General features: G+C 48.9%; 1 protein-coding gene across 4 annotated transcripts in view; it reads left to right on the forward strand.

The window, feature by feature from the left end:
- Positions 1–936: 936 nt before the first annotated feature.
- dek (DEK proto-oncogene) overlaps positions 937–11,929 on the forward strand; it is a 13,066-nt gene continuing 2,073 nt past the window's right edge. The window contains exons 1-12 of one of the 4 annotated variants that reach the window (XM_085177445.1): positions 937–1,070; positions 1,911–2,064; positions 2,145–2,243; positions 2,327–2,436; positions 2,871–2,965; positions 3,583–3,712; positions 3,796–4,118; positions 4,224–4,332; positions 6,206–6,290; positions 6,706–6,848; positions 7,215–7,283; positions 9,278–11,929. The exon at positions 9,278–11,929 is cut by the window's right edge and continues 2,073 nt beyond it. In XM_085177445.1, the coding sequence (XP_085033571.1) occupies positions 1,941–2,064; positions 2,145–2,243; positions 2,327–2,436; positions 2,871–2,965; positions 3,583–3,712; positions 3,796–4,118; positions 4,224–4,332; positions 6,206–6,290; positions 6,706–6,848; positions 7,215–7,283; positions 9,278–9,289 (1,299 nt within the window). In that variant the 5' untranslated portion in view covers positions 937–1,070; positions 1,911–1,940 and the 3' untranslated portion in view covers positions 9,290–11,929. Of the gene's footprint in view, positions 1,071–1,217; positions 1,618–1,910; positions 2,065–2,144; positions 2,244–2,326; positions 2,437–2,870; positions 2,966–3,582; positions 3,713–3,795; positions 4,119–4,209; positions 4,333–6,205; positions 6,291–6,705; positions 6,849–7,214; positions 7,284–9,277 lie in introns of those variants that run through there. The other 3 variants (XM_085177447.1, XM_085177448.1, XM_085177446.1) reach the window with 3 other exon arrangements.

Genomic DNA, 11,929 nt, shown 5'->3' on the forward strand with positions numbered 1-11,929 from the left:
CAGCTTTGTGTCGGCCTGAGAAGTTCCTGTTTTGGGGTCCTGATCTCTGTTTTTGGGTTCTGGTTCTTTTTACTCTTATAGCCTGTCAAGTCTTTCCCTCCTTTGTAAGGTGGCCCCGCCCTATCTGTCCTCACCTGCTGTGATAGTGCTCACCTGTGCTCTGTCGTTCCTGTGTTTAAATCGTATCAAATTAATCCAACTTGATTAATTTTTATTGCTTAAAATGATCAGACTGTGTGAAGTCAGCAGTGTCAAAGCTGCTGCGATGGTTCACATCATGTGATGTGACTCACGGCGTCCTGCAGTCAACGGTTCGACCCTCCACCCTGCCGGGGATCGAACAGTACAGGGAAGCGGGGCAGCTGTGACAGATGTGGAGCTACCAGCTGAAACTATCCTCCATTATTCCGATCGGCGCTGCATTTTCAGACTTTGTCCTCCTGGTTTCGTTTGGTCTGCATGAGTTACTTTCATGAAGACGTTTGAATGTTTCTGTCACTTTTGTGATTCATGTTTGATGCTGGAGATAAAAGTCAGACAGCGACAGTAATAAACGACCCGAGACAGACTTTTATCTTTATTAAATATAATAAATGTGAGATAAACGCAGTTTCTCTCTCATGAGGTGAAATCTTTGTCTCCTTTGAGGCAGTAATCCATCATTTCATTACCAGCAGGACGAACATTAACAGCAGTATATTTGTTTTTGTTGATTTACTCTTTGAGGTGTTCAGCACTTGTAGTTTTTATAAATAAGGAGTTTTGCTTTGTTCTTTTTATTTCATTTCTTCGATTGAAATGTTTTTCTCCTTTTTATTGCAGTTTTAGTTGATCGTTGTCTTAATCCATTTTTCCCGCCTGCAGTACTGCAGTGTGAACACAGGGGGCGGCAACGCGACGTCACCCGGGTTCGCTTCCCTTTAAGGACGCAACGGGATTTACGTCATCGGAGCGAGATCCAATCGGTGGTCGCCTCCGCATGAGTCCCCGCCCCGTAGAGAAACCGCCATTACAAAATCAAAAACAGAGCTGACAGGTGATCGGCGGCTCGCGCGCAGTTTCGGGAGCAGGTGAGTGTTTCTCAGCTGTTGATCCACTGTTCCTCCGCGGGATTCCGGAGGCTCGTGTGCGGCTGCACCGGGCCGGTTTATCGGCGGGTTATCGCTCGGTGACTGTTGAGCGACTAACGGCGGCGTTAGCACGCGGTGCTAGCTGCAGCCGTCCGCCGATAAACGGTAACGGCAGGTTCACGTTTTCCATTCACCTGCGGACCGTCTGCGCACAGGTGACCGCTAGGTCAGCGGGCTCGGCGGCGAGGAGGGAGGAAGCTGCCGGGTAGCGCTCAGCCTGTTAGCGGCTAACTGCGCGCCAAGAATCCGCAAAGAGCGAAGAAACAAACAAAAGCCCGCAAAAATCCCCCAGAGTGAAACCTGAGTGTTCCACACGAGCGCCTGCGCACACGGGGACAGGTGTTCACCCCCCACACACCTGCCCGCGTTTCATTCAGCGAACATTCACAGTAAAGTTAAACTGGGCTCCAGGCATTGATGGCTAACACCCGCGCTGCCAGACTCCGTTCAGAATTCAGCAGATTTTACAAAGAGACGCACCTGCCAGGTAAAACAGGAGTGACAGAGTGCAAGTGTCAACGTGATGAAGTCAGCGGAGGTCAGCGGACGTTTCGGCTCATGTCTCCACTCACTGTGTGTTAGTTTCTTCTCTCTGGGTGTGATTTTGATGCCGATGCTCTCACTGCTCAAAGAAAACTTAGGCATGTCTCCAGTTACACACATGGCAGCACACACCCTCACAACCTGATGTGTGTGATGGCAGTGTACTGCTTCTGATTGGTCCATGAGGAAGAATCCTGACCACATGCCCGCTGGTGTGTGTTTGTTTCTTGCCCCTAGGATTCGTGGAGTGTCGGCAACAGGTCAGACATGAGTGACGCAGCGGAGGAGGCAATGGACAGCTCCGCGCTGTCTGAGGAGGAGGTGGAGGACCAGCAGGAACCGTCACAGGAGGACCAGACGAGTCCCAATAAAAGAGGCTCCAAAATCTCAGGTAACGGGGATCAGACGGCGTGAGGGGGTCGGGCCTGTGGGCTGGCTCAGACCGGTGATTTATGTTTGTTTTGGTCGCAGCTGTGGGAGAAATCATCGAAGGGAAACGGGCAAAGAAGACTGTGGAGAGGCTCGACTTCCAGGCGCCGAAGCAAAGAGAGAAGCTCAAGATCGGAGACGGTAAGCGACGACGGGCCGCGGCCTCCACTGGTCTCAGCGCGACGTGTCTGAACGCCGCTGCTGTTCGTTTCTGTCGTTTTCAGGCAGCGGCGATAAATTGGGAGACATTCCTCGCACCAGCTACCAAATCACCAAGATGAAGCCGGCTGACCTGAAACCTCTGCACGCCATCCTGTTCGACAGACCTGGGAAGGTGAGAACGTTTAAACACAAAACAGAAATCGGATTTAAAGGCCGGATTACTCAGAGTAAATCCCACTGATGGGTTTCTACTTCCTGCCACCTGCTGCTGTATCTGAGAGGACCTCTGCCCGCGAGTTGGCAGCAAACACGCTCGCGCTGTTTTAGTCAGTGTGGTCCAAAGAGAGAAGCTTTAGTTCTGAAACTAAATAAAGATGTCTGAGTGTCTCAGAAGTGCAGCGGGAATGTCCGTGTGGCTCAGATCCTCTAAACGCAGGACAAAGGAGACGTGAACAAAACCGTGATGACGCTCTCTGCATCGGTGAAACGGTCTGCTGCCGAGCAGCGTGCGCGCCCTGAGGGGACGTGGCTCCACGGCGCTCTGACCTGTGTGCTGACCGTGTCAGGTGATCGGGCTGACTCTGAGCGCTGTTCCTTCTTTTTCAGATGGCGACGTTAAAGAAGAACCTGCGGCTGTTCAACGGCTTCGCCTTTGATGCCGACAGCGAGCAGTTTGCCAAAAAACGGGAAAAGCTTCTCAAGTAAGTGTGCACTCAGTAACCTACAGACAGAAGGTCAGAGGTCACGCAGCGGCTCGTTTACGGGAGGTGGGGATCCGTGTGCTTGGGCGGGACGCCCCGCGGGTAATGGCGTTTAAACATTCAGCGACCTGCTGACCTTCAAAGGGTTGCTGGTTCGATTCCAGCTGGAGACGTGATTTACGAGTTTAAAACTGCCAAAATCAAACACGGCGTCTCAGACACGTGACCTGTGACTTATCACCTGATCCTGTGTCCACAAAGCTCCATCTGGGGGGCGGAGCCTATCCCCAGTAACCATTGGGTGAGAGGCGGAGTACACCTGGACAGGTTGCCAGTATCACAGGGCGTTTTTATTACCACATCAAACATGAATATGTGACGTATCACTGCAGTACTGATGACTACAGAGGCGTCCACAGACCTCCTGCTCTCACTCAGACGTCTTCAGCTGCGTGTCTGAGCGCGCTCAGAGCCGGGGAGCCGTCACATGGAGCGGTGACCTCTGAGCGTCTTTAACGCGGCGGGCAGCGAGATCGATAAAAACCTTTTGCCGTGTTCGTTTCATCTGTCCACAATGAAGCTCGTTCTCTGGCTAACCGCTGACTCTCTCCGTGCAGGAACTCCAACTTCACCAACAGCAAGCTGAAGGCGGTCTGCGGCGTGCTGGACCTGGAGAAGAAAGGAACCCACTCGGACCTGGTGGATCGAATCCTGACCTTCCTCACTGCACCGAGGAACAGTGGCAAGGTGAGCTGAGCTACCTGTGGCGCCGAGACTCCCGGACCTGAACTTTTCAGGTTTTATTAAACGTGTCCTCTGACCTTCGGCAGCGGCTGCCAGTGAAGAAGAAGAGGAAATCGAAGAAGAAGCTGTTGGGCGACGACTCGATGGCGAAGAAGAAGAACAAAACCAAAACCGCCAGCTCGTCGTCCAGCCCCAAGAAGTCCAAAACAGGAAGCAAGTCCAAAGCCATCGTCATGGACTCGAGCAGCGACGAAGACGACGATGAGGAAGACGAGAAGGCGGGAGCTTCGGCGGAGGCGGAAGGATCGGACGCCGAGGAAAAACCGTCAGAGAAAGAGGAGGAGGAGGAGCAGTCTGATGAGTCCGAGGAGTCTGAGGAGGAGGTGGTGGTGAGCACAGAGTGGAGCAGGTGGAGCAGAAGGTGATCAGCTGACAGGAAACCGTCTGACCTGTGTGTGTGTGTGTGTGTGTGTGTGTGTGTGTGTGTGTGTGTGTTCCAGTCCAAGTCCAGCAGAGGGAGTAAGCGAGCACGGACACCAGCGAAGAAGACGGGTCTTCCCAAAAAGCGATCAAAGAAGGAAGTTTCAGATGAGTCGGAGTCGGACAGCGATGCAGATGAGAAGGTAAACACGCGAGTAGAGCGCTACGGCCAAAAATGTTCATCACGATATATTTTTTAAAATTTGCGATGATATAATTGACGACATCATTGATGCGAGACAAAATACAACTGCACAACTTTACTAGTGCAAAAAAACATCCATTTATTTTACTTAAACAAGCAGCTGTTTTATGTGCATTAAAGCTAAATAAACATTTAACAGTTAAATACAAATTCCTCGCTGACAGTTTAACCAAAAGGCATCTCCAGTAGAAATGTGCTGACACATCCTGAGCTTAACCATGTATAATATCCACACAAGTTAAAAAGAGCTGCTTTGCTACATTAAACTGCAGCGTGCCAAATAAAAACGTCACATACGTATTTTTCGGACCATAAGGTGCAGGAGATTATAAGACACATTAAGTGAAACCAATCAGTCAGATAAATCAAACTTTATTCAACTCATTCTTCTTGCTTCCTCCACTTCTGGAGGATCCTGGCTCAAGAGTTGGGAGTTCGTCTTGTAATCGGAAGGTTGCCGGTTCGAGCCCTCGGACAGTCTCGGTCGTTGTGTCCTTGGGCTTCACCTACCGCCTACTGGTGTTGGCCAGAGGGGCCGATGGCGCGATATGGCAGCCTCGCCTCTGTCAGTCCAGGTTGTGGCTACAACTGTAGCTGCCTGAATGTGTGTTGGGATGACTGGGTGTGTAAAGGGCTTTGGGGTCCCTAGGGGAGACCAGTAAAAGCACAATACAAATACAGGCCATTTACCACTGTACCACTGTACCACTGTACCATTGATTCATTAATGCTGTATTCTATCACAGCTGCTCTGTTCCCATGTTGTTGCAGTATATTAATGGCTAACCTCGTATTGTGGATGGATTATCTCAGTTCTCCTGACTGAAGTTTGGTCCGTTTACAGCATCCTGTGATTGCATTTGTCTCTAACCATCAGGAACCTTCACGTTAACTTTAATCGAGTGGAAAAGTGTTAGCGTTCATCCTCCAGCTTCACTGTGTTTATGCTAACATAGCTGTGTCGCTAGCATTCGTATATCATTATATACCAGCTAGCCAAACTTCAGTAACCCTACAAACATCACTGCTGTTTAGTTTTCTGTCTTCATTTATGTTGGAAGTGATAGCAGAGCTGTACGTTTGAATTCTTTCACAAGTCTCTCAGTCAGAACATCTTAGTTTAGGTGGAAGCTAGCGAGCTAACTTCCTGCTAACTTCTAACTCTGTTAAATGTAATAAATTCTGTTTTCATGGACGTTAAACTTCATAGTTACACCCGATAAAGCAGCAACACTGATGATTTTATTAAAGATGAAAGAATTTAGACAGTTTTTAACTCTCAGTGTTTGTTTGACTTCAGGACCTTAAAGGACGGAGTTTAGGACCCAGTTTACTCCCAGATTTACGAGCACCTTAGTCCGACACTGTGACGCACGTTTGATTCACAATCTTTGAATCGGTCTGACGCAGCTGACGCCGGGAACCACCGCCTGGACCACCGCCTGGACCACATCCTCTCGCTCTGCAGAGTCGATGATGGCGGCTGTAACAGCCATAATAGTGCGGTGTCTCCTTAAGACAGCTTAAGTTGGTTTAGTGATGTCACGAGTGCCCTCTGAGTGTGGGAGAAGTGTGCTCGCACACCTCATGTGTTTACCTCATTAACTCAACGTAACGTTACGGGTTGTATGAGCTCTGCTTGCTTCATGTACGATGAGACGTTCAGTCGGGCTTGTAAGGTTGGTGTTTTATTAAGGACAAACACTGTGGAATTCCCACTGACAGCTTTTGCCTGTCCTGCTGAGTGTGTCGGCTGCCTCGTCCTCTAACCACTGGATACAGCCCACGTTACATGATGATTTCTTTTCCAGCCCAGGAAGAAGAAAGCCGCTGCAGCCAAACCTGCGGCCAAGACGAAGAAGGCGGACAGCAGCAGCCACCGCAGGAACAACACAGGTGAGCTCGTCTCATCGATCAGTGTGATCAGAGGTCTGCGTCACGCTCGTGTTGGTCCCAGGTGTGGGTCCGATGCAGGTAGCTCCAAGTTTAACGCCCAGTTTGCAGGTAAAAACCATAAATTTGTTTCACAGCGAAGCGCTCACTGAGACTTTAGGTGACAACCGTTGACCTTGTTACCAAAATAAGAGCCCTCAGAAACGAGGCAGCTGAAGGTGTGACGAAGACTTCCTGTTCTGATGTTTACCCAGGCTCGTCCAAAACGTCCTGATTGGTCAGAATATGAGTTTAGTTCCTAATGAATTGGCCACTGCGTGTTTCGGAGCGACCTCCACAGTGAGGACGATGATGTCAGAGACCTGGCTGTAAATCTCCTTCTTCTTCGTGTGTTTTTCTGCGGCTCGTCGGCGTGCAGCGGAGGACAGCTCTGACGACGACGAGCCGCTGATCAAGATGGTGAAGAAGGGGCCGAGCGACGAGCAGCTGAAGGAGACGGTGCAGCGTCTGCTGAAGGAGGCCAACCTGGAGGAGATGACCATGAAGCAGATCTGCCAGAGGGTCAGTCCCTGCTTCTTCTGTTACCATGGTTACAGATGCTGAGCAGTGTGGGCAGGTGGGGGCGTCACCTTCAGGCTGCAGCAGCTGTCCAAACATGTGGCTCGAGGGCCCAGAAAAGGCCCCCCCCCCCCCCCCCCCCACACACACACACACACACACACACACAGTGTCAGGTACTCTGACATAATGCTCCCTCTCAGCCAACGGTAACTTTGTCTCAGACGGACACGTTGGTCCCCACAAGTAAACCAGCTGACTGAGGGGGTCAGGGGGGTCAGTGTGTGTCAGTCTGTGTGTGTGTGTGTGTGTGTGTGTGTGTGTCACAGCTCAGTTTGTCTGACGGTGAAGCGTGACTCTCTGTTCCAGGTGTTTGACACGTACCCCGAGCACGACCTGGGCACCAAGAAGGACTTCATCAAACAGACCGTCAAATCTGTGAGTACACACACACACACACACACACACGCTGTTCTTCCTGATGGCGTGGGGACATTAGCGCTTTACTGTCCACTAGGGCTGCCACGATTACGTCGACTAGTCACGATTACGTCGACTATCAAAATTGTCGACGACTGATTTAATAGTCGACGCGTCGTTTGAAGCTTTGTAAGATCACAAAAGACGCAGGAATAAGTAGTAGGATTTAAGAGTGTAATAACAGACTGAAACAGAAGAGGGCAGCACTGCATGTACAAGGATGCCAGCTGCCGTTAAACCCCGAAGAAGAAGAAGAAGAAGCTGTGTCCCAGAATTCATAGCGCGGCCCAGCTCAGTTTCCAACAATGGCGGCAGCTAGTTAGTTTTAATGTTACTCTTATTATTCTTTCTGGGTCACAAAATAAACGTTTAACATATTTTCAGGCGAGAATGTAGCTGTGTAAACCTCAAATATCTGCTCAGTTTATCAAGACACCACATATTTTCAAAAGCGCTCCGACGTTTTCGGAGACGTCTGTTAGCCACTAGCTCGATAGCTAGCCGGGGGCTAGGCTAACTAGAGCCGTGAGAACACCGGACTCCCGGCTAATCGTTTTCAAACCCACCGCCATCTTTCACTACTCAGGTTAAACATGATATATAAGTCACTTAGATAACTTAAAAATGTTATTGTTTGGCTTTTTTTAGTATTTTATTTGTTCCTGAGTAAATCGGTTTGGCTGAGATTAAAGTTATAGTTTTTACACAGCTGAATAAACGTCAAGCAGACAGCTGATTATCAGAAGTGTGAGATGCTCGAGAATTTACTCCGGTGTCCTGTTATATTTTAGATAGCAAGGAGTTTATTAAACTTCACCGAAACAATCTGCAAATTTCATTAAAATTTAATAAACTATCATCTTGTCTTTATTTTTAGTTAGCACATACCTTAAACTCTTAAAGCTGTAAGCTAATGATAGTTATATAAGTTAATTATATAAATAATCGTTTGTGGCAGCCCTATGTCACAGTGTTAAAGGGCAGCAGCAGGTCAGAGGCGTGTCTGCCACAGGCTTCATCTCTGAGCAGTCGCTGCATGCTGTCACATGTTTGTCATTCCTCAAAATAAGTACTCTATTACACAGAATACTCGTTACATACTCTGTAATTATCGTCCAACAATATAAACTGAGCTACAGTCGCACACACTGACACAGAGCCCACGACGACACGCACACAGAGACTTCAAAGCGGTTGTCACGGTGATTGTGAAACATGAGCAGGTGCAGGCGGGGCTGCAGCCTGACTGCTCACCTGTGTGTTACCTGCTGCAGCCCCTCATCAGCCAACAGGAGATCAGCTGATTTATTCCCAGGTTAGCGTCCTCCTCGATGTCAGGTTAACGTTTACAGGTGAATAGAAATGTGTCCGGTTTGTTTGCTGCTGAGCTGAAATGCTTCTCACATACAGGAAGTTGTAGATTAAAGCTTTGTTGATAATTGGACCAAATCTTTCTTGATAAACCACAATTAATCTTTTAAAAATGACTATAAACACTTGAACATCACAGACATGACGTACAGTATTTAATGACAGTAGGAAGTGTCTGTTGTGGGCTTTTATTGTGAAGGGCAAGGAGGAAAACGGTTTGCTGATGTCCAGCAGGGTCATGTCAGAGCAGCCCCGCCCACCTCGCTCGCTGTCACCGTTCAGTCTGCAAACAGGAAGTTCACAAACCGCTGTCATGTAGAAACGCTGATGAAGGTCTGAGGACCTCAGCGTTACGGCGTAGCGTCACCCTGCACGCCCTCGCGCTGAGCTGAAGGACACGTGTGAAATCACACAGCTGTTCTGACACATGGTGGCTCAAGACCTTTGCACAGTACTGCAGCCATTTAACCATCAGAGCACAGACCCCGCCTCTGCCACGCAGCATCATGGGAACGGCGAGGGTGCTCTGGTCTCAGGTGAACCCTGCAGGTGTTCCTCAGCTGTTTTCTCTCTCCTCGCAGCTCATCACATGAAGACGTGAAGGGAACGGCCAGCAGCTCCTCCCCACACGTCTGCTTTCTCTTTTATATACGACATTTTTTTATTCCTGCGTGGAGCTCTCACGTGTTGCTCTCACGTGGACTCATCACTGTTGTGTCGCCGCTGTCGAGTCCAGAGCAGAAGCTGTTTGTCTGAGGAACAGGAAGTAAAGCGAGCGTGACTCCGGGAGCTCTGGACTCTGTTTGTCGTAGTCGAAGCTTTTCTCCAGTTTTGTTGTTTTGTTCTCATTTGAATCTTCTGAGATGTGCTGAAAACTTTCTGATTAAAAACCTTTTTTCAACAAACTCGTCTCCGAGCGCTTTCTAACCCACCAACTCCTCACAGCCGCCAAACAGGAAACAGCAGCCTCAAACTCAGCAACAGGAAGTCTCCACCTGATCATCAGCGCTGCGTGGCGTTCGTTTCAGGGACTTAAAGCCTGGACATGTTTCAGGGCCGAAGTAATTCCAGAGTCACTAAGAATGAGGAAACACCGAGTGTACACAGGAGCAGGGTTGGTGGCATACCGTAACGGTGTAAACACTGAAAGGTGGTGGATTGGCCAGATGCTGGCAGATGTGTAAAAATAACTCAGTTGTTTGGCTATGGCGGAGCTTACACAGATTCAGTAACATTAGCAAGTGGTGGAGGCCAGCAGATGCAACACGCTGGCAGGTGGATGACGGAAAGGCAGGAGGAGCAGAGACCCGAGGTGGTGAACTGAACTTCAGGTAAGAAGTTGTGACCTGCAGTCTATCTGGGTCAGATACAAACCAAGTTTAGGTGGAGTTTATTCTCATTATTCTGACTTTTTACAGTCAGTTACAGTAACTCGTACTGCTACTAGCTAGCATGACGGAGTTTCTATACTGCTGGGCGGTGCTGCTTCCAGGTACTGTTAGAACAGCAGGGAGGATGGTGCAGGTTTAAGTTTATTAGACTGATACCAACAAGACCGTGTACATCACTGTGACAACAGCGTTTGTTTTCATTCAAAGGATTTATGGTTTTCCTGTAATACCTGGTGGGCCGGACTCTAGTCAAAATGCCCGGGAAGATTTTTTTGTCCCAGTCCAGCCCTGAGTGCAGAAACGAAGCCCAACAATCATGTTTCACAGTCACGTGGTCTCAGATACTCAACTAATCACAGTGACGTCATAAAAAATAAACAAAAACATTTTTCTCTCCATTTCTGTCAAAGCTGTATGAGACGTTTCTCGTGGTTAGGATCATGGTTGCTAGGCAACCTCAGCAGCACGACGGAGGCCAGACGTCCCATTTCACACGCCGCTCACTTCTCGTACTTCGTAGTACGCGCAGTTCGCGGACTACATACGGCGGGTACTAGGAAGTACAGAAGGGCGCGGTCGCTGGATTGGGACACAGCCTGCATGTGTGAGAGGAATTTGCATCACAGCTCAGTGGCGCCACCTGGTGACAACATGACATTAGTGTTCAGAATGAAGCCTGGAGGGGAGTGTCGGGGTCACACATGTGACAAACGCAAATCACTGCATCTGTTTATGAAACTCCATCAGCAGCAGCCAATCAGTGAAGGACAGACTCGATGAAGCGTGTGCTTTACGCAGGAGAAACATCTGCAACATCTGTTCACTCATCATCATCATCATCATCTGTCCTGTTAGTACGCGGGCAGCTGCTGGCATTTATGTTTATGTGCAAGGCTAACATCTCATATTTATTGCACACAGCGTTACCGTGGAGACGCTTTGGAAGTACATGTTACTCCAAATTCATGGGCTGCTTCGTCCTGAGGACGCATTTGTAGACTGATTACGTCACAGCGACGCGCCGAAGGCTGTCCAAATTCGTAGACTCCTCTGAATGCAGCCGACAAATGCGTCCTCCTTTTCCCCGAATTTGAAGGATGGGTCGGGTGTGTCCTTTGTGGCACACCATATCCCAGAATTCATAGCGCGGCCCAGCCAAACTCCAGTTTCCAACTATGGCGGCCGCTACTAAGTTTTAAAATTACTTTTACTGATCTTTCTGGGTCACAAAATAAACTTTTAACATATTTTCAGGCGAGAAAGTAGCTGTGTAAACATCAAATATCTGCTCGGTTTATCAAGATATCACATATTTGCAAAAGTGCTTCGACGTTTTCGGAGACGTCTGTTACCCACCAGCTCGATAGCTCGCCAAGAACGGCACAACTCCCGGCACATCGCTTTCAGATCACCGCGGACTTTCGCTACTCAGGTTAAACGTAATATATAAGTCACTTAGACAACCTAAAAATGTTATTGTTGGACTTTTTTCTGTTTTATTTGTTCGAGAGTAAATCGGTTTGGCTGAGATTAAAGTTATTAGATTAGATAAAACTTTATTAATCCCCAGGGTGGTTTCCTCCGGGATTTTCACACAGCTGACTAAACAGAAAACTGATTAAACAGAAGTGTGAGACGGTCGAGAGTTTACTCCAGTGTCCTGTTATATTTTAGATAGCAAGGAGCAGACGGCTGAGTTTATTAAACTCCACCGAGACAGCGGTGACGCTAATCTGAAGGCTAGACCGTCCAGTTTCACAGCCGTTTACTTCCGGCCTACCCGACCTCCTGAGGACCCGGCCCACGTAGACCGCGAAGGCCGGGTCCTCAGGAGGATGCAGC

This window comes from Neolamprologus multifasciatus, chromosome 11 (genome assembly GCF_963576455.1).
Source record: "Neolamprologus multifasciatus chromosome 11, fNeoMul1.2, whole genome shotgun sequence".
Lineage (NCBI taxonomy): Eukaryota > Metazoa > Chordata > Actinopteri > Cichliformes > Cichlidae > Neolamprologus > Neolamprologus multifasciatus.